Below are 21,465 nucleotides of genomic sequence, written 5' to 3'. Positions count from 1 at the left end.
TAGGGCCCCTAATGATCTTATTTTAATCTGATTCCATATACAAGACCCTTATATTAGTGGTTTCCCCATTTTGGGACAAAGTGTTTGACACTGTAACCTAAAGAAGAAAGGTTTATGTTGGTTCATAGTTTCAGTAGGTTCAGTCCATGGTTGGCTGGCTCCACAGTGGAACTTGCATGGTACAAGGGCATGGTAAACCTGCTCCCCTCATGGCAACAAGAAAACAGAGTGTGAAGGGGAGAGCTTCAAACAAGAATACAGACTTTCAGGTCACATCCCCAGTGACCCATGTCAACCATCTCACCTCCTATCAGCACATTCTGCTCCTGAACTGGTATATGCTGGATCCACTGATGAGTATATGATGTACCTTCCAAATACATGAGACTTTGTGTGGACAATTTAGATCTAAACCCTAACAACCCTACTTGCAAGTAAGGTCACATTTACAGGTACTAGGGATCTAGACTTCGAGCTATCTTCTTGAGGAATATGACAGCATCCCAAAAAGGCCTGGTTCTGAGTCCTTCCTCCCATCCAGCCCAACGTCTAGAAGCCAACCTAGGCTCCCTATGATGAGGAAGCCAGGAGTCTCTTCCAGGGACTTCGCATGGTGGGAGACATACTCAGGGTAGTAGCAATGCACCTGCTCAACCCCAGGCAGGCTCTGGAGGAGAAGATTCTCTGCAAAGCTGAGAAGAGTGAGGAGGCTGAAGCAGAGGGGCAGGAGGGGCGGTGCTCCTCCCCAGGCAGAGGGAGCAGAGATTGTGTGGATGAGCGCAATCAGCTCCAAGACAAATCGAAGAGGGAAAAGCCAAAGAGGAAGCCGAGGGTCTGGTAGGGGCAGAACCAGGAGGGTTAGCAGAGCCATGCTGGGGAATGCAGATGTGAGGACATCATGTCACATCCTCACATGTCCTGACATCACGAGAAGCCATTGCAGAGTAAGTGAAGGGTTCGCATGGAGGTGCTGGTATTTCAGTCAAACCCTTGCTGACCTGTGAAGTCAGTGGTATCAGCCCCATTTTACACTACACAGACAGAAACGGGCTTCCAGAGATCACACAGGCTAGGCAGAGGCAGAGCAGAACCTGGACCAGGCTGTGACAGGAAGGTACCCCAAGGACTCATCTTACTCGGGGAGCTGCAGGATATGCAGCGGCAGCAGTGGACAGAGGCTAGGCCAGGACTTGGGGCTCAGTCCTGCCCTCACACTCACGAGCTGTGTGACTTTGGGAAAGTTGGAGGGGTGCTCTGGGGAGTGAGCAAAAGGTGGGTGAAGGGGCTCGGGAAACTGACATGCAGGAAAACAGGAGCAGGCTGGAGACCCGATGATCACTGTTGTAATTGTCACGCTGCTATCACTGGGAGGTAGTGTGGCATGGCTCTTGGCTGCCCTGGACAGGCAGAGCTGGAGGAAGAAGAATCCTCCAATTATCTTCCTGCGTCACCGCTGGCCACCCTCCCTGGCTGAGCTGTGTGTTCCCCATTATTTCCTCCCAGTGCAATCCGTGCTTTAATTAAAATGACCTCATCAGACTCGTTGGAGGTGCAGCCAACAAAGGCATCAAAAACAGCAATTACTTTCTGAGGATGGAGGCTGGAAATCTGGAAATTTCCTCCGAAGGGAAGGGAGTATGGGGGGCCCTGGGGACTGCAGTGGGGACTGGGAAGAGAGCCGCTTTCTGCGTGTAGGAGACACTGGCAGACACAGCCTGGATTTCTGGGGGTAAGCATGGCTGGATGTGTAATGTCTCTTGGTTCTGTCAACTTGGGAAATGGGGGCCTTGTTTTGGGTAGAGCTGCCCGAGTCTGCCCCCTTGCTGGAGCCCTTTCCTGTCTTTCTCGTCTTCACACACCTGCCCTGCACCTGCCACTCTGGAAGCCACTGTGTCGACCCAGTGCAGGCCTCCTGCTCCCAGCCCAGCTGGGCAGTCTGCTCTGCACTAGGCTCCAGTGGTCTTCAGTCGATGGGATGCAAGCCACAGACACCACTTAATATGCCTTAGTAGCCACAGTTTTTAAAAAGTAGAAACGATGAAATTAATTTTTTTAAATTTTATTTTATTGGTACATTTTAGGTATACAATATAATGACATTCATCATTGGAAATTTGCACCTTTATATAATCTCTCTTGGTTCTTATTTTTCCCCCTTCTCTTTCCCTCCCTTCAACCCCTCCACTCCTCCCTATTTACAAAGACTTTGTTTCCATTTTTTCCTTTTCTCATATTAATTCCATTCCCTTCTTTCCTTTCCCCTACCCCTCCCACTTCCTCCTCCCCTTTGCCCCATTTCTTCCTATTTCACATTATCTGTTGTACCTTTTAGTCCTTTTTTACACTTTCAGTTTCTCACCCTAGAGAAACTGTTCGGTATTTACATGTGTTTGTCCTCTTTATTTCACTTAAGAGGATGAAATTAATTTTAATAATAGATTTCACTTAGCCTAATATATGCAAAAGACTGTCACCTCAGCTTGTAATCAGTAGTTAAGATCACTATGGCTGTACACCATTAAGTCTCCAAAATCCAGTGTGTATTTTATACACACATCTCGACTCAGAGCAGGCATTTCTAGTGCCCAGGAACCACCTGCAGCTGCCATACTGCACAGCACTGCTCTGCACATTAGGCAATGGCCTGGTTTCCATTTGCCAGTTTGTTACATTGCACTCTCTGGAACTGTGGCCCAGGATGGGGTATTCCTCATCCAGGGTGCCTGGCACTTGGTAGAGCTTTGGTTTCTGAATGAATGAGTGATTCCATGTGAGGATCCCTCTGGCCTCATGAAAAGAAATGGTGCAAGGAGATGAGGTCTCTTATTCTCTGGGAGTGCAATGCCCAGGAATCATGTTCCAAGTTCCCTTCTGTTTCCCGTGTTGCAGGAATCCTGCACCAAAAAGGAATGAGCAGACCCAGCAGTCAACCTCTGTCCACCTGGCATTCACTCATTGCTAATGTCAGCCCTGGTATGTGTGTGCAAGTGTGTGTGTGTTCATGTGCATGTATGCATGTGCATGTGTGTCTGTGTGTCCGGGCAGAGAAAGCAGGCAAGGCTATTGAGGGACCCAAGGAGATACTTTATTTCCTGCATGCTCCTGGTTATTTTTTCCATTCATTTATTCAACCATAAATGCTTATTAGCACATTCATTTGATCACTCATGAAACATTCCCAGGGCATTCTATCTAGGACAGGCATCTTCGGGGCCCCGGCGCATTCTGTGGTAAAAGAGAAGCTGCTCTCCTCTTACTCTGCAGCCCTCTGGGGTATCTGTTCCAGTGGGACACTTGGAAAACTGGACAGAGCCCAGGTGAAAGAGTGGATTCTGTGTAAAACAGACACCCTCCTCTTCCCTGGACCCTAACCTCCCCTCTCCCCTTCCCTGGCACCTGGTATGTGCTCAGAAATCTATACTGAATAGATGAGTGGAATACTCGTTGAATTAAAGAATAGACAGAGGAATTAGTGCATTATTTCTTCCTTGCTTTATAATTACTAGTGTTTTGGATCGTCTTGACTAAAACACAGCTTCCTTATGATCAGAAACTAACAGAGAAGACATTTGGACTTTCGAATGATCTAGATCTAGACTTAAATCCTGACACTGAATATTTGCTGAGAGATCTGAGCAAGGTTAACCTCTCTGAGCCTCTTTCTTTATTGTGGTTTAGGTGCAACTTATATGAGATGAGTAGGTGCTCAGTGAATACCTGCTAAATTGAATAGAACTGAATTGCAATTTCATAGCAGAGTCCTGGGAGCCCTGGAGGAGGGAAGGCTTAATTTGGCTGGGAGAAGGATGCGCTGGCATGCAAACCACCTGGAGAGCAGGTACCATCGCTGAATCAGCTTGGGGAGGACTCTGCATTTTAACACAGATACCAGCATCCCAGTCTCTTTCAAAAGCACTGGTGGAGACCCTGTTGTGAACAGGCAGAAAAGAGTCTCACCGAATGAGCTGACAAAGGACAGAGTGTTGGGGTCCAGCCTCCAAGGACACCAGTGCTTAGTCCCTGATGGCCTCATTTTTTCCTGCCTGTTAGAAAGGGATGGGTCCTGGCCACATCCAACCAGCGACAACGTGGCTTGAATAATTGATCAGGTCACTCAGCAAGGAGCTCATGAATTCTTAAACACTTTTAAGGGCTTTCCAGGAAGGACCAGCATCCGCCCAAGATCTCGGTGGCTCCCTCCCACCTCCATCTGGGTCCCAGATGGGGCTTGAAGACAAGGTCATGGCCCCCTGCTGTGGCTTTCAGGCTTAGAGCCTTTTAAGGGACATGGTGTTCCTTAGCTCGGAATCCCGAGTTCTCAGCACACATGAATTGTGTATCCAGCACTTGGCAGAGCCACAGTGTCCCTGAGCCCAAGACCCATCCCTTGCGCAGCCCCATGCCACACTGCCTGGGATGACAGCAGCCAGGTGGCCTCTGGCCTCTGGCGTCTCAGCTCTCTGTGGCTGAGGTAGGTCACCTGGCTGCTACTGGCTTCGGAATCATCCAGTCTCTTGCCAATCTCCCCGCTGATGAGTAGGAGCCAGAGAGGAGAGACTATGCTTTAGGCAGGCAGCAGTGCCTCGCAGAGATCCAGGGTCCCTGTTACTCTGAACCCCCCCTCTCACACCTCCACCTTAGGGACAGGGGAGACACCAGCCTGTGATGAGTATTGCACACAGCGTGGACTACGTTACAAGTTTCAACCCTTTGAGACAGACAGGTAAGCAGGTCTGCTCATTGTCCAGGATGTGGCCTCATCCTCTCTAGGTCACAAACCAAAAGTAAAGTGCTACGGTAGAGTGACTTAAGCTAGGCTGAGGCCCTCCTGGAAGAGGCAGTTTTCACAGAAAGAGCCAGAGAAAGAGATTTCTAAGCAGAAGCGCAGCAGGACTGATTCCCAGAGGGAAACACACTTTACTGAGGTGCTCCTGGGACAGAAAGAAACCGTGTGGCCGGAAGGAGAGGGATGAGGGCCTGAGAACGGGAGTGAGAGACAGAGAAGACTGAGGGATGACTCCCAGATCTAAGACCCTACTGGGGACTTAGCATCCTTTCCTCTGGGCAGATGCAGCCCTTCACCTGGCCATAGGAAAGAGCAAGGGTGAATTAAATACCCACTCGCTTCCCTGCCAGAGACCCCTGTGCAGTGTGCAACCTGTAGAATCGTACTTGGAAGGTCTGGGTAGGACTGTGATCTACTTGAGATGGAGCCAGGTGGAAGAGGGACTCATAGCTCAGCACTGCCAGATTAAACTGAGATACTGTGAGGCACTCAGGAGAGGCTGCTGAGCAGGCAGCTGGATGTGTCCCTCTGGAGCTCAGGACAGAGTTCTGGATGTTCTCAGTGGGCCATTTTACACGCCCAGATAGGTCACTCAAGTAGAGCATAGAGGAAAGTGATCTCCCAGATGCCCATATCTGCCAGGAAGGTGCCTGCCAGCAGTGAGGGTTCAGGAAGGACCTGGAATCAAACTTTAAGGAGGCAAACACTGTCAGAGTCCTGCAGATGTGTGTTTGGAACCTGAATGCCACCTTAAATGTTGTGCCTGCTTATATCTAGCCCTAGTCCTTAAATGAGACAGAATAGTCATTAAACAAACATGCTTCTTTAATTGGACATCCTTTTGGAAAAGAAAAAGGGACTTCAACCTTTAATTCACACCATATATAAAAATAGAAATAGATCATAGCCCTAAGCATTAAAGCTGTAACTATAAAATTTTTGAGGAAAACCAGGCGAAAACTTTCATGACCTTGAGGTAGGAAAAAAATCAACTGGATTTTACCAAAGGTAAGAACTTCTCTTTGAGAAAATACCACTACAAAATGAAGAAAAGAAAAGAGAAAGAAAGCTACAGACTGGAACAGACTAGAGGTGGCAAGAATGTGGAAAGAAAAAGGCCTGGACAAGTCAGGGAGGAGATCAGTGCAGCCACAATGGAAACCAGTGGGGAGTCTCCTAAAGAAATGAAAACTGGAATGTCCACATGGGCCAGCCATGTCTCCCTTGGGGACATCCCTAAAGGAAGCAAGATGGCCTCCTCTGCTATACTAAGAGAGGAGGGAAATGTGGGGCATATCCCACAATATAATTCAGCTACAGAAAAAGAGCATCCCGCCATTTTCCAGAGCATAGATGACACTGGTAATTCAAAACTCACAAAGAAATAACTCAAATGATGATCTTTCTTATAGTGAAATCTTAAAAAATAGAAGAAAAAACTGAATGTCTAGAAACAGAAAGCAGAACTTGGTTCTTTAGGGTGGAGGAGGCATGGAGAGATGGAGGTCAAGGGAACAAAGGTGCATCTATAGAGGATGGGAAAGTCAGAGAGTTAATGTACAGCACGAGGACTGTGGTCAATGATATTGTATATATACTGGAAATATGCTAATAGAGGGTCTTAGGGATTCTCATCACAAAAAAGGAAAGAAGAAAGAAGGAAGGAAGGCATAACTATATGAGATGAGATATTAATTAGCTTGCTGTACACTCATCTCACAATGTATATCATGATAACTATATCAAAATATCATGTATAACTTAAATATATGCAACAGAAGGCCAAAATTAACTAAATACAATTTTTAAGTTTAAAAAAGACTGAAAATATCTGCAATACATATGTCGGACACTGGACTTCTATTGACAATACATAAGGAAATCTTACAACTCAATAATAAAAAGGCAAGCAATCCAACTTTTTAAAAAGTGGGCAAGAGATTTGAATTGACCATTTACAAAAGAAATAAATGGCCAATAAGCAGGAGTTGATGAATGATGTCATCAGCCACCACAGAAATACAAATTTATATCAAAATACTGCTTTACATCCAAGAGAACAGATAAATTAGAAGCAATGAAAATATCAAGTGTTGTGAGAAAGCCAGGCTGCTGGAATTCTCATATACTGTTGATGGAGAGGTAAAATACACAATCACTTTGTAAAACAGATGAGAAGTTCCTAATAACCATACAATTAGGCAAATGCGATGTCTGCACAAAGGTTTATACACAAATGTTCATGGGTTTTGTTCATAATTATCAAGGGCTTGGAAACACCCATCAACAAGAGAAGGAAAATCAAAACTGACGCATCCATACATCAGAATACTCCTCCATAGTAAAAATGGGACCACTGACATATCCAACATGCATGATTCCCCAAAACCTCACACTGAATGATGAGTGATATAAGAAGTCAGGCGAGGTTGTTTTATATAATTCCATCCATGGAAAAACCTAGAAGAGAAAGAAAGCCGATCCTGCTGTCGGAAGCTGGAGTCAAGGATGGGGCTGGGGACTGACTGTACAGGGACAAAAGGGAACTTCCATGGGGATCGACATGCTCTAGATCTTGATTATTGTGCCAGTTGTGTGCCACGACTCGCCAACTTGTATACATAAAATGGGTTCACTTATGTAAATGAGACATCTATGGAGTGATTTTAAAAATACCTCAAGATTCATCTTTTTGGCAACCTTCTGAATCCTCTGGCCCTCTTATTACTCTGTATAAGAAGTATGAGGATACTTTGTCTCTTCAAAGACATTGTGATTAAATGTTCTATTTACCACTAGGACACGGTGAACATTAGAAATGAACTCAACACTGGCCAGGCCACATCTGTCCTTTCTTTAAAAGGTGAAAGATCAGGTCCTGGAGAAGGAAGGACATGTCCAGGGACACATGGTTTGATGCAGATACTGACCACCGGGTGGTTTGAGTTTGTAAAACCGAAACCAAACATGCAGTCAGCTTGCCTTCTCTCCAGTCGCTCTTTTCCTTCGGAGCTGGGTCTTGAGACTTCTGGGTTGCCACTGAGTGAGGCCGGACCAGAGCGCGGGTACCTGCACCTGCGCGGGGTCTGAGGTCTGGGAGCTGCGCATGTGCCTTCTCGCTGAGCGCTTGTCCACGAACTCAGACCTTCTCACGGCTCAGCCCTCTCTGTCCTCATCAATGGCTCTGCCTGCCTCCCTGATCCTCAAGGGGAACTCGAGAAACCACAGATGTCTGCACGCCCCACTTGTACTTAACGTGGTGTTGGAAGTTCCAGCCAGTGCAATATAGCAAAGCAAGGAAATAAAGAGTAATAAGATTAGAAAGGAAGAAACAAAGAGACTCCTATTTGCTGAGGACATGGTGGTTTACAAAGAAAATCCCCCAAAAATCTACAAATAAAAGTTTCCAAGGACTAATCAGTTCTAGGTCGCAGGATACAATAGACCTCCCTCCAAAATTTACCTGCTGGAATTGGACCCAAGGAATTGGAAGAGAAACTCCACACAGTGCTCGTCTGTGCATCTTCCCGCCCTTCTGCCATCGGAGAACAAGACGTCTGTTCCCCAGAGGATGAGCAACACTATGTGGTCTTGGAAGCAGAGAGTGGGCCCTTGCCAGACACTGAGTCTGCCAGGATCACCTTGACCTAGGACTTCCTAGCCTCCAGAACTGTAAGTAACACATTCCCATGACTAACAAATTACCCGGTTTATGGTGTTTATGCAAAGGGAAGAGATGAAGACAAAAACCATTTATAATCGGGGCCGGGGGAGAATATAAAATATATAGGTATAAATTTAACAAAATTTTTCTAGAACTTAAATACTGAAAACTGCATAATATTGATGGAAATAGGAGATCTAAAGAAATAGCTACACATACTGTGTTCATAGATTAGAAGAATCAACATAGTAAAGGTGTGATCTCTCCCCAGTTTGATACATAGTTAACATAATTATCACACATACGCATACTCTAGGATTTATATGGAAAAGAAAAAGAGTAGGTTAAATAATTTTGAAAAAATAGGGAAAAGCGGGCAGAGTCTGTCTATCAGTTTTAAGACTTATGAAGCTCTAATAATTGAGACCATGTAGTGCCAGAGCCCGCAATATTGATTAGGCCCAAAATATGCTGCAAGCAGTGCAGGTTGCAAAGAGTTAAATCCCTCAATTGGCTTACTTTAAGAAATGAGTCTGACTGAAGCTACGTGACTCACAGAAGTATCTCATGAGCACTGCGGTAGCTCAAAGGTCAACATGACCTCCCAGCTAACGGCCACAGCTGAGGCCAGAGTAATGTCCTATGAAGCTGTGGGACTAATACAAGACAACATCCATAGCTGAGGTCGGAGTAATCACACCCAAATTCCATTCCCACAGTTAGTGCCTTCATAGCTTGCAGGACAGTGCTCTGATTACAGCCATGTATTTTGTCTATCTTACTTCTAATTTGAAAATGCTTTGACTTCTTTTTAAAGCCTTGCCTGCATTAGTTTCCATGGTGATTTCATGTACTGCACATCTATACATGCACCTTTACCTTGATTGATGAATAATAAAATTCAGTGGAAGAGCTGGGCCAGTACCTTTTGCCCAAGGAACATTGGCCATCCCAGTTCACACTTTCTCTTTAACCCTGTCTTAAGGTTTTCTTCAACCTTGTGTCATGCACTGGGCAGGGGGGGACTAGAGACTTACTGCAGGAGCCTCTGGCAGTGTGGTGTCTGGCAGAGTGATAGACACATAAACCAGTGGAACAAAATAGAGAATCTAGAAATAGACCCACACAAATATGTTCAACTGATGTTTTTTTCATTACTGGGGATCAAACTCAGGACCTTTCGCTTGCTAAGCAGGTGGTAGAAACCACTGAGCTAAATCTCCGGCCCATGTTCAACTGATTTTTGACAAAGACAAAAAAGCATTTTGGGAGAGGAAAGATTCGTTTAATCAATGGTGCTAGAACAAGTGGACATCCGTATGATATTCATCCTCTACTGAATCTGTTTTTTGTTTTTGCTTTTGGTGCTGGAGTTGAGCCCAGGGTCTTTGCTGTGAGGTACATCCCCAGCCCCTTTTCACTTTTTATTTTGAGGCAAGGTCTCACTTGAACTTGTAATCCTCCTGCCTCAGACTCCCAGAGTGTGCCGCCATGCCTGACATAATTCTTCACTGATCTTAAGCCTTGTATAAAAATTAACTCAAAATTAACATTAAATCTATACCTATTACGAGAAGAAATAGAGAAAGTCTTTAGAATATAGGGATAGATGAGAAGTTCTCAGATTTGACACCACAGGCACAATCATAGAAGAAAACCCAGTAAATTGGACTGCCTCAAGACTTAACACGTTTACCCTGTCAAGGACCTGGTTCAGAAATTGAAAAGATGAGCTATAGACTAGGAGTGTGTGTTTGCAAACCCTGTATCTGATGAAAGAGTAGTTTCTGATACATAAATAACTTTTGCAACTCAAGAGTAAACAAACAATTCAATTACAAAGTGGTAAAGGATGCTAGCAGATATTTCACCAAAGAGGATCTATATAGGGAACTGAGAGGGGGAAGTTGCCAGAACCTCTGCCATGGGTCCTGGCCTCCTGTGAGCCACTACAGCACAAGGTGAATTAAAGAATAGACAGGAAATGAGACTTAGAGTGGAGAATCTGAGTCTTGAGGCATGATCAGTGCTACTGATGGCAGCAAAGACAAAGGCCCCCAAGCACAGCCAGCATTTATTGAATACAAGTGTGGGAAGGACTAGGGAGCAGGGTGTGCTTTGAAGGCATTCAGTGAAATACCGCCGAACACCTGGCATAATGGCACCAGGCAGGGATGTAAGAGAGTAAGCACTGATTATCTTACTTGAACAGAACAAATAGGTACTGGGACTGAGTACAATTAGCAAGCAACCCATTGGGTCTGTGAGAAGCCATAATTCAGAGGAAAGGATTTCAATTTGGGTCACACTGACCTCAGCTGCACATAATTCAGCAGAGTCCTGTCACTACGTAGACCAGGTTTCCATGGCAGCCATTGAGGGAGGTGCTCTGCTTGCCCAGTCGGTCATCTGACATGCCCATTTGAATCACAGAGCTTCAGTCTGACTCCTGATATAAAACAAGATAGCCAAATTATGGAAAGCTAGAAGCAGGTGCCACTCATAGCCTGCTAGTACTGGGCAGGAATGTTTCCCACAGATATACAGGTGGCAAATACACACTGGAAAAGTTGTTCAACAAGGTTAGCTGTTAGGGAATGTAAAATGAAGCCACAATGAGATGCCACTGCACATCTTCTAGGACTGTATTGTCTAGGATCTCCAGGGAAATCACTGGGGAAGAGAAGAGTCAGCGTGAGGAGCTGGCTCATGACACATGGAGGCTGAGAAGACTGCTGATCTGCCACCCACCAGCTGAGGATGCAGGGAGGAGGCAGCTGAGACCAAGCCCATGGACCCGAGGCCCAGGAGGGTGACCTAAATCCCAGAGCAGAGGAGGTCCCATGAGAGGTCTCAGCTCAAGGAGTGAGGCAGGGCAGCAAGGAGGAAACTCTTTCCTCTGTCCTCTGTTCTCCCGGCAGGCCTGGCAGCATGCATGAAGTGACCAAATTGTGGTGGTGGCCCGGCACTAAAGGGTGGGTAGGGCTGGAGGAAGTAAGGCTGGCTGTGAAAGAGCAAGTAAAGAAGACTCTGTGGTGACTGAAATGCTCATCACGTTCACAGGGTCAAGGCCTGGCGGTGACAGTGTGCCATAACTTGGAGAGATATCACCCCTGGGGAAAGCAGGGGAAAGCACACTGAGTGCTCTGTGTTGTTTCTTACAACTGCGTGAGAACCCACAGTCATTTCAAGATTAAAAATTTAATTTCCAAGAGGCACAGTGGAATTACCTTAGGAAAAGATTTGCAAAGCTGTGCATATAAAAATATTATTATTATTTTACATCTCAGGATTGCACTTGTTCATGCTGCTATCTTTTTTATTTTTATTAGTGCATGTTGGCAGTATGCAATGATTACATTCCTCTTGGAGAGCTGGTTTCTGTACATAACACACCTTAATTCTCTTTATGTCTCCCTCCTCTTCTCTCCCTACATCTCTTAAATAAGGATACACCATGCACTTCAAGAGAAATATTTCTAATTTTCAAGATGGCAGTTATCTCCCAAAAGAGTTGGATAACTGGGATCCAGTTCATGCTATTTGAAGGTGCCAATGAGGTAATTCCAAAACATATCCAGAAGAGTAAAAGGTCAAGAGTAGCTGAGAAACTCCCGAAGAACAACAGAGTGAGGACACCTGCCTGGCCATATTTCAGGAAGTCTGAAAGTACAGTAACTGAGCAGCCATAGACCAGAGCAACCCAGAAACACACCCACACCTGCACACACACCAGAGCAACAGGATGCACACCTGGGAAAAGGGCCAGTCTGGTCAATCGGGGGTGGGAATAATGGATCATTCATATGGAAAAATGGGAATTGTTTCCTTACCCTGTGCTTTAAAAGCTCAGATATACAAGAGCTGAAGAATAGAAAGAAAAATATTTTCTTAGGATATTAACTTTATGAGTAGGATAGGGTAGTGTCTTTGTGGTCTCAAGTTGGAAAATAATTTCTTTTTTTATTTTATTTTTTTCAAGTATGCAATAAATATAAGTTTAATAGTATAAATCAACAGGGGAAAAGAAATAAGAAGCAGCCAATATTTGATTTTCATCCTTATCACTTTTTCTAGGGCCCCTCTAATTTGATGTAAACTTACAGTTTCCAAGGAAATTCCTATTCCACCCATTTTACCATAAGTAAATTGAATAGTTTTTCTGTTTGTATGATAAAACAGGAAAGGCTGTTACATTTGGAATGGAAAAGGCACTCCATTTGTGATTAATGTCACACAAAATCACATTCCCATCAGAAAACACAAACATCAATATCACAAAACTAAAAATATATGGGAGATCAATACCATTCAATAAATATGCAAGCTACTTCAGTCTCCCCCCAAAAGGACCAATACTTCAAAAAACCATAAAGGAAACCCCTGTCCATTTCCAAGTGACCCAAGTAGAAGAGACAGCAAGATGCTATGCGTGCTACTTTACCCCTCCCCTGGCCTTCACTACTTAGAAAACTGCCTGCTCTTCACAAAGACTGAAAATGGGCCTCATTTCTTCTCGGGGGAGAACAAACTCACTGACACCCTTGTGCAATATCCCCTGTTTCTCAGGAACCCTGGCTTTATACCTAGTTTTGCTTCCAAAGCCTCTTCATATAGTTCTGGGTAAGACTTGGGATCTGCTCCATTAAGATGGGCCATATGAACTAGGAGTTTGTTTCATCTTGCTGGTTTCAGTGTGGGTCCTTGGACCCCACAGGAACTCATTCCAAGCAGGATCACTGTTAGGAATCTACCGGTACATCAGGTACTCTTCCTGTACTAAATCCTCAGTGATGAATTTTCAGGCTTCCTCAAAATGAATATGCTTGGAGTGAGTTAACATGACCCATCTTTCCACTTTTTTGGTTAGGTCCTCCTCACTGATATGGTTGCCCTCTATGAAGATTAGAGGCAGGACTGATATAATGATGTCGATTTTGAGATTGATTCTTTCATCATCCCCATCTAGCATCCCACTGTATGTAAGATCCAAAATGGGGACTAACTCATATGTATTGCCAGAGTAATTCACTTTCCTGATTTTAATGCCAAAGCCCAGATACATGGACTCACAGAGTTCCCAAAAGTTCAGAGGGAAGTTGTTACAGTAATCATGGGGCAGAACATGCAGCATTTCTTTCATGGTGACCTGCTCCTTCTTTTAATACTTGTGGAGCAGAAGAAATGACACCAACATACATAACTTGGCATTCAGGAGCACATTTTGCAGGATGTGAGAGAAGTGTGCATCCTGCAAGGAGCTTGAACCCTCACAGGATTGACTCCTTTGACTAGAAGCCATGAGGACAGCAAGAACTTGTTGAGGACCAGAAGCCTTCACATCTCCAGTGCTGGAAAATAGAGTGCTGAGCAGTAGCAATTCAGCTGCTCCAAGAATCCAAACCCAGATTTTGAAAAATCACAAGTGAGAATTCTCCACTGCACAGTGCAAGGCTAGGAACAGAGGCAGGAATGGGTTATTTTCAGAGTCTCAACCTGGAATGTGGCCTTCTCTCTCACCCTCAGCCTGGAAAATAATTTCTTGAACAAAGGCTAACTGTAAAGGAAAATATTGTAAATTATGACTAAATTAAAATTGAGAACTTCTGTCTATGAAAACACATAATAGAGTGAAAAGAAATATAAAAACTGAAAGAAGCTGTTTTCCACACTTAGGCACAGCAAGATTAGCATCTAAAATACACAAATACTTTCACGAAGAGTCAAAAAACAAATATCAACAACTGAATTTTATTTTATTGTTTTTATTACTTTTTGGTACCAGGGATTGAACTCGGGACCTTGTTCTTGCGAGGCAGGTGTGGTGCCACTGAGCCAAATCCCTGGCCAACAACTGAATTTTAAAAGAGCACCTTATGAAAAGTGTCTCTTACCGAAGAAGTGTGAGGTTGGTCAACAGATGTACATAAAATACTTAATGTCATTAGTCATCAAAGAAATGAGGATACAATCCGAATGAAGTACTGCTTCATCTTACCACGTTAGCAAGAATAAAAAGTCTAATAATACAAGGTGTTGGTGAAGATATGCAGCAATAAGAACTCATGCATGCTATTGGTAGGATAGTAAAATGGGTAAAAACCCCTTGGAAATTGGAAACCGAAAAGCGATGGATATTGAGTAAAAATGCAGCTAAGCTGAGCACATGCCCCTGCTCCTAGCACATTCTCTGCATCAAGAGACAAGTTCAAGAATGTTCACAGAAGCACTGTTTTCTCTAGCAGATCTGGAGTTGATGCACACATCCCTCAAAAGGCTGTGCATCAACACAGACCTTCAGCTACACAAACACATAATGCTGATTTTGAAAGGGGAAGCATAAGGGAAGAAGGCATCAAAGAATGACTTCACTTTTCCATAAAGGATTAAAGCAGGTAAAGTACAAAGAAAAAGCAAGAGCAAGAGTAAGATGAACACTTAGGATAGAAGAAACCCTGAATAGCGGGGCAGGTAGGAGATGCTTTTGGAGTCAGTCCCACCAGAGTTTAAAGACTGTTGCTTGTTCTTTTATTTGTTAAAATGCAAGACACTTCATCATTGTTTTAATGGCACATACATTGCATGTGTGCCCTTTCAGATAGGTGAGACCACCCTAAAGCACATAATGTTTTCACAGCAGGCAAGGAGGTGCCGAAGGTCCTGCGCAGTGGCCAGGCAGGTGGCAGGGACGGTGCAGAGGAGGCGCAGGCCCAGCTGAGGACAGGGGCCAGAGGACAGGTGTGGGGGTGGGGGTGGGAGGCTTGGATATCAGAGTAGAAAGGGAGGAGGCAACGCAAGATGAGGGAAGAGGTGGAGGGAGGGGCGGGAGAGGCCTTCCTGGAAGCCAGTAAGGTGCGGGGCCCCAGCCCCCTGCCCCGCCTGGCCCTAAACTGCTGGAAGACCTTGAATACCTCCCGCATCTCTCCACTCCACAGCTTCGGGTCTAGGACAAAGTGCAGGAGTCCCTGGCCACCGCCCTCACAGGTTGTTCCCAGGCTTCGCGTAAGTCCTGGGAGAGCCACCTTCAGGAGGGACCAGGTAACACTCACAGAGACCCTCAGAGTGTGGAGTGCGCCCTTGGAGTTGGACAAGCCGCCACCTGCCTTCCAGCCTGGGGTGTCTACACAGTTCCAGGCCCCTCTGCTGCTCCCCTTATTTCAGCTGTGGCATCTGCAAGGCTTGGCTCGAAAGAGTACCAGTTGTGAAGGTTGTGCACTGTGCAATCTTACAAGATGCCACCCACAGCCTGGCCATGTTAGAGTTCACTGTGTCCTGCCCTATAGGACATTGAATTCTCATTCAATTCTTGAGTTCTGTAATCCTTATTTTGTAGACAAGAAAACTCAGGCTTCAAGAGACACCGACTTGCCCAAGCCACAGGGTGAAGCTAGGTTCTAAACTTCGTTCTGCCTAGTTCCAGAGCCAGGCACACAGTGGACACTGGATGCAGAGTTGGCACAGAAAGCTGAGTCCTCCTCCTCTCCTAGAGCCTAGTCCCCAGGCTCCGGAGCAAAGCACGACAGCCCCAGGAAAGCGCCTGGAGGGCCGGGGTCCTCTGCACAGAGCGGGGCGCCGACACGGAGGCAGTCCGTCTGGCGGCTGGCTGTTGTAACCACCCCAGCCCTCAGTTTCCCCGCGTGGCCCACGCAGATAGAGGACAGCGGTTCGCACTCCAGGGTCCCGGCACTCCCCGCCCCGGGGCTGGGGCTGCAGAGGTCACGTGGGAGGCCGCGGAGCCCCGCCCCGCAGGCCCCGCCCCTCCCCCTGTAGCCGGAGCCCAGCAGCAGCCTCGGTACCGCGCGGGCTCGCGACGCCGCCACGCCGGGGCTGGTGAGGACTGCGCGGGGGTCCAGGGTCGCCTGCTCGCTGCTCTGCCCGCACCCGTCCGGGGGTGTAGACAGCTGGACCAGCTCCAGCGGCAGCGAGGACTCGAGCGCGGACGGCGGCCCGAGCAGCAGCGACACCATGGATCTCTCTTTTATGGCCGCACAGGTAACGGGGGACGCCTTCCGCACGCGCCCTGCTCCCCGAGTTTGAGGAGGCTCGGGGGTCCCCGCCTCGCCCTCCTGGCCAGGTCTGCGCTCGGCGCCCGCCCGGATCTGCGTCCTGGTCCTTTGTCCTGAGCCGGGCGGCCCCACCTGTGCACGCGCCCGGGGCGGCGGGCTCAGCCCTCCTGGGTGGGGCGCGGGGCTCCCTGGCACCCCGTGTGCGGGCCCCCCAGGAGCAGAAGGCTTCGAGGAAGCGGGGCAGCCTCAGGCACCGCCTCCTCCCCACCCCCACAGCTCCCCCCACCCCCACACGGAGCCATGCTGGCGAGGCGCGGCCCGGGTGGGTGGGCCACCGCGCCGTCCCAGGCCCTGTGTTGCGCGGGTTATCTGTGGCTTGCTGGTGACCTCGGGCGCGCCTCCTCCCCAGTGAGCGGGGTCTGTACCCCCTGCTGCCTGAGGGAGGCTGCGGGAGCGGCTTTGTGACCTGACAAGCGGTCCAAGCCCGGCGATCATTTTATCCATTTTTGCTCTGCTCAGGCTCTAATGGCCATCAGTGCCCGGCAGGACCACAGTCCCCTGCGTGCAAACAGGCTGCTGGGGCAGGGAAAACAAAGGACCCCCTCCACCAGCTCAGCTAGTCCTGCAGAATCCCCTCGGGCTCCCAGCTCTCCTGGGTAGTGCATTTCTGCCCTCAACTCTCTGGAGCCAGAACCCCCTTCTGGAGCGGCATGTGGCTCCTGGGGACCCTCAGTGCGACCACAGGCTGGCTCCAGGGACAGGAGGTTGGGGACGGAAAGCTCTGTCTACCAATCAGACCTTGCACCTCCTGTGGTTGTGTTGGTTGCTTTGGGGGCCAAAGGGCAGGGAGGCCACCCAGGCCCCCTTCTGCCCCCCGGGTGTATGGCAGGAACCCCACCTGTTGCTTTTTGCTTCCACTGGAAGGACGTTTGAGGGGACACTTTCCTTTGCCCCAACTTCACCTGTGGTGGGAGCCTGTTCAGAATGTACTGGCAAAATCCAGGTTGTATGTGGATGCGGGGTCCCAGGTCCCAGCACGAAGGCTACGGAGCACACAGTCCCCAGGTCAGCCCTGGGGAATCCAGATCCCTTTGTCTGCCCCTTAACAAGTTTTCCAAATGCTAATTGCTCTTAGCAGTATTGCTCCTCCTTTTTCTGCCTGATCCTCCATCTCCTGTTCCTGAACCCAGGCTGGTAAATATTGTCATGTAGAAAAACAGCCATCACTCTTGCAGATAGAAATGGCTTTAGCTATGTGATAAATGAGTAAGTTTTCTGGGGGGGATTTATTTCCAGGGGGGAGAGGAGCTTACAGGGTGTCCAAGGTGTCTGTGGCTGCCTTCCCCTCTGGACACCCACCCCTGGGTTTCCATGGTTACAAGATAATTTGATCCTTGATCCTGGAGCACCAACAGTTGCTATGGTGACTTGACAAAATAAACACAGGCCTTTTCAGCACCTGTAGGCAACACCTGCAGAGAGACTGAATTCTTTTATTATTATTATTATTATTATTATTATTATTATTATTATTATTATTTACAATTCACATTCAATTGGCCAAATTTTTCCTGCTAACAGATGTTTGGCATTGATTACATGCTCAGTATTGGGCTAGCTGCAAGGAGCAGAAATATGAAGATCACACTGGTGAAAGACGTGCTTAGGTTTGTTGAGCACCTGCTTCATGCCAGATGCAGGGCACTTGGCACACTTTACTGCCCTAAACCCTTGCCAGTCTGTAAGGTGGGTGCCAGACTTCAACAGGATTAAGTAATTTACCCCAGGACACTGTTAGTAAGGAGAGCTGGTAGCAGCTCTAGGCCTGTGTATCTAGCTCTCTACTCAGCAGTTCTGCATCTCCACCTTACTGATGGGGCAGCACAGTTCAAGATGACTCATTTCTTCCCCTCCACCCAGAAGTGGTCTTGATATAGGAGAAATGTGACTCTGTCCCTCCTAGATGTCAGATGTGCCCAATTCGTATCTCCTGAAATCAAAGAATGAACTCTAAGGAACAACGGGGGTTAAGAGTAGGAAAGATTTAGGGCTGGGGATTTAGCTCAGTGGTTCTGGCACCTGCCTCGAAAGCACAAGGTCCCGAGTTTGATCCCCGGTACCAAAAAAAAACAAAAACAAAACAAGAGTAGGAAAGATTTATTGAGCAACAGCTCCTGGATTTCCAGGAAGGGTCCCAAGTGGATGGCCCCCCGAGGTCCTTTGTCAGGGGTAATTTATACAGGAAAGTCACAGTGTGGGTTCAGCGTGGTCAAACGGTAAGCAACCTGTAGGATCACAAGTACAGCCACTTAGCTAATACTGATCCTCTAGGGGAGTGGGTCACATGGCAAGGGTGCATGGAAAGAACAAAGGCATTTCTGGGAACGGATTGGTCTGCATGCTCTGGTCAACCACCTCAGTGACCAATGCCTATCTGGACTTCCTGGAGCAGGTGGTGCTAATTGCAACATAATTCCAAGGGATAATGCCTTATCCCTCAGGGAGGCTTGCAGGGCTGGCCTGGTCTTCCTCAGATGTGCCTCCAGCCGCAGTTCTGATCTCTTTATTTTTTCTGCTGACTTCCTTGAGAGCCCAGGCCCTCTCTGACTGTGTGTTTATTTCTGTCTAACTTAGCTGCCTAGAATAGTCTCACCATGGTGCCTCTTGAGGGCCCCGGGCTCTGGGCGGTGGATGGCTCTCCAGTGTGGGTCTGTCTCGCTTGTCCCCACCGGTATGGGACTTTGCAGTGCTTTGCCCCAGTGTGTACTCGCTCTCCACTCAGGTGTGTGCAGTGAACACCAGGGCTGAGTGGCCATCACTGTCCCCACGCACAGTCTTACGTCCACACGTCCATGCGCTCCCCACTTCCTCGGTGCCGCTTACCTGCCTGTGTCAAGCTTTTACCCAGGCACCAGGACAGGGACTTAGGCCCGAGGCTGAAAGGGACACAGGTTTTCTTTCCAGTGCTCACAGATGTTGGACAAATGATGGGTCAGGGCGGAGCACAGCAAGGGCAATGGGCCGAGTGCTGGGTGGGGAACATGCCTGGCACAAAGTGGATCCTCCACAGACGGGTGGATGAGGACCAGATGGGGTGTGTGTCCAGGGAAAGAGGGAATGCGAAGTGTCAAATGTGAATGCCTGTCATCCCAAGAACTCTGGAATGGGGCTGGGATGGATTAAAACTCTAGGCAGATTTCCTTGGTGGTCCTGCAAATGAGTATTCTAGGCAGAGAGACAGGGAGGTAGGGAAGCCCAGGAGATACTGAGTTCTCCAAAGAGCTAGAGGGTAAGGGACACAGTGGGGCTGAGAGGGAGAGGCTGGGGTAGGTTATAGAAGTGCACATTTGATGAGAAGTTCACATTTAATCAGGGGGCAGTGGGAGCCATGGTGGGTTATTGAGCAGGGGAATGGCATATAGTTGAAGCAGTGCCTTGGAAAAACCTCCACCTCTGTACAGGGTGGAAGCTGCAGGAATGGGTGGGGTCAGGAATGCACATTTGTGTGTTGACTGATGAAGTGAAGGAAACCAGACTTGTGTGACTGCAAAGCTGGAGCTCTCCTTCACTGTGGTAAGTACGATTCCTGTTTGTGGCTTACGACCCTCAGCACAAAGCCACTTTAGGAAGATTTGCGTCTCCCGTGCTGAACGTTTAAAAGATATCCTCCATGGATGTGCTGGGGATGACATCAGCGGCCCTACAGACCCTTGTGCACAGCTGGCTCCCTCGCTCTAGAGGGCTTGGGAGAAGCTGCTGCCCCCGAAGGTGTGAAGACCGGGTGCTCAGCCACTTTTCCCAGCACCCCAGAAACACCCCCGGCCCCACCTGCTGCTCCAGGCACAATCCAGGTGGACTGGAGCTGGGCTTCAGTGCTGCTGCTGTAGGGTCCACGCTGAGGCCGGGAGCAGGAACCCAGCGAGCGTTGCTCCCCGCTTCCTCTCAGCTACATGAAACAGGTCCTGGGCTCTGTGGTCTGTCCTCAGCCACAAAAAGTCATCTGGCCACAGGAAGTCACTAAACACAACATTGATTCAGCAACTTAAAGTACAAGCCGAGAAAATACAACCTGGGGACTTGCTAAATGAAGGTTCCCCTCCACCAGACCGTCTGGGCTGCAGGCAGGAGCCTGCAGGGGGCAGGTGCCTTGTAATCCCGACTCAAATGTGGAGGAAGTGGAAAGCAGGTGCTGTACTGCCTCAAGGACAGAGCACGGAGCTGTCCCTCCATCCCATTCAGTGAGCAAGGACCCTCCACAAGTCAGGTCCCAGGAATCACAGTCCGCTCATGTTGTGTTTGGGACATGAAAAAAAAGAATTTATCTCATCCCCTCAAGCCCCCTCCCCTCCCCATATACAGAAACTTTGTTTCCGTTTTTTCCTTCTGTTTTCATTTTTTTTCTTGTCCCTTCCTTCCTTTCTCCCTCTCTCCTCCCTTGTTCCCCTCCCATCTGAACACTTTCTTCCCATTTCCCAACATCCATCATACATCTCAGTCCTTATTTCTGTTTTGGACATTTTAAAGCAAATTCTTAAAGTACTTCCTGTAGGTTTCCAAGGGGTGCTGTGACAACTGACCACAAGCCAGGGGGCCTAAGACAGCAGAATTGTGTCTTCTCACTGTCCTGGGAGCCAGAGGTCCACACTGTAGGGCTAGGGCCTCCGTGCAGCCCTGGGAATGAATGCGTTGACGAGTTGCTCAGGTTTCTGCCACAATGATCAATCACATGGCCCTGTGTCTGTATCTCCTCTTCTGAGGACACCAGACTTACTGGCTTAAGGCCCACCTGCGTGACCTCATCTTAATGACATTCTACAGAGACTATTTCCAAATAAGGTCACGTTCAAAGGTACTGGAGTTAGGACACCGATATATCTTTTGAAGGGACACAATTCAACACGTAATAGAATCTGAAGACCACAAAGGATAAGCGCATTGGCTCTTGTGTTCCTGGCGACTGGTCTTAAGAGGTGCGTCGAGGCAGATCACTTCTCTAAACCTCAGTTCGT

At 47.7% G+C, this 21,465-nt stretch overlaps 1 protein-coding gene across 1 annotated transcript in view; it reads left to right on the top strand.

The window, feature by feature from the left end:
- The first annotated feature begins 16,222 nt into the window (after nucleotides 1-16,222).
- Nucleotides 16,223-21,465, top strand: part of CUNH14orf132 (chromosome unknown C14orf132 homolog) — a 34,155-nt gene continuing 28,912 nt past the window's right edge. The window contains exon 1 of the mRNA XM_013066679.3: nucleotides 16,223-16,442. Coding sequence (XP_012922133.1) covers nucleotides 16,416-16,442 — 27 coding nt within the window. The 5' untranslated portion in view covers nucleotides 16,223-16,415. The remainder of the gene's footprint in view (nucleotides 16,443-21,465) is intronic.

Source organism: Heterocephalus glaber, unplaced genomic scaffold (assembly GCF_053883595.1).
Source record: "Heterocephalus glaber isolate CG9 unplaced genomic scaffold, H.glaber_assembly_v1.0 deba00001608, whole genome shotgun sequence".
Taxonomy (NCBI): domain Eukaryota; kingdom Metazoa; phylum Chordata; class Mammalia; order Rodentia; family Bathyergidae; genus Heterocephalus; species Heterocephalus glaber.
This window is presented reverse-complemented; position numbering and strand designations above follow the sequence as displayed.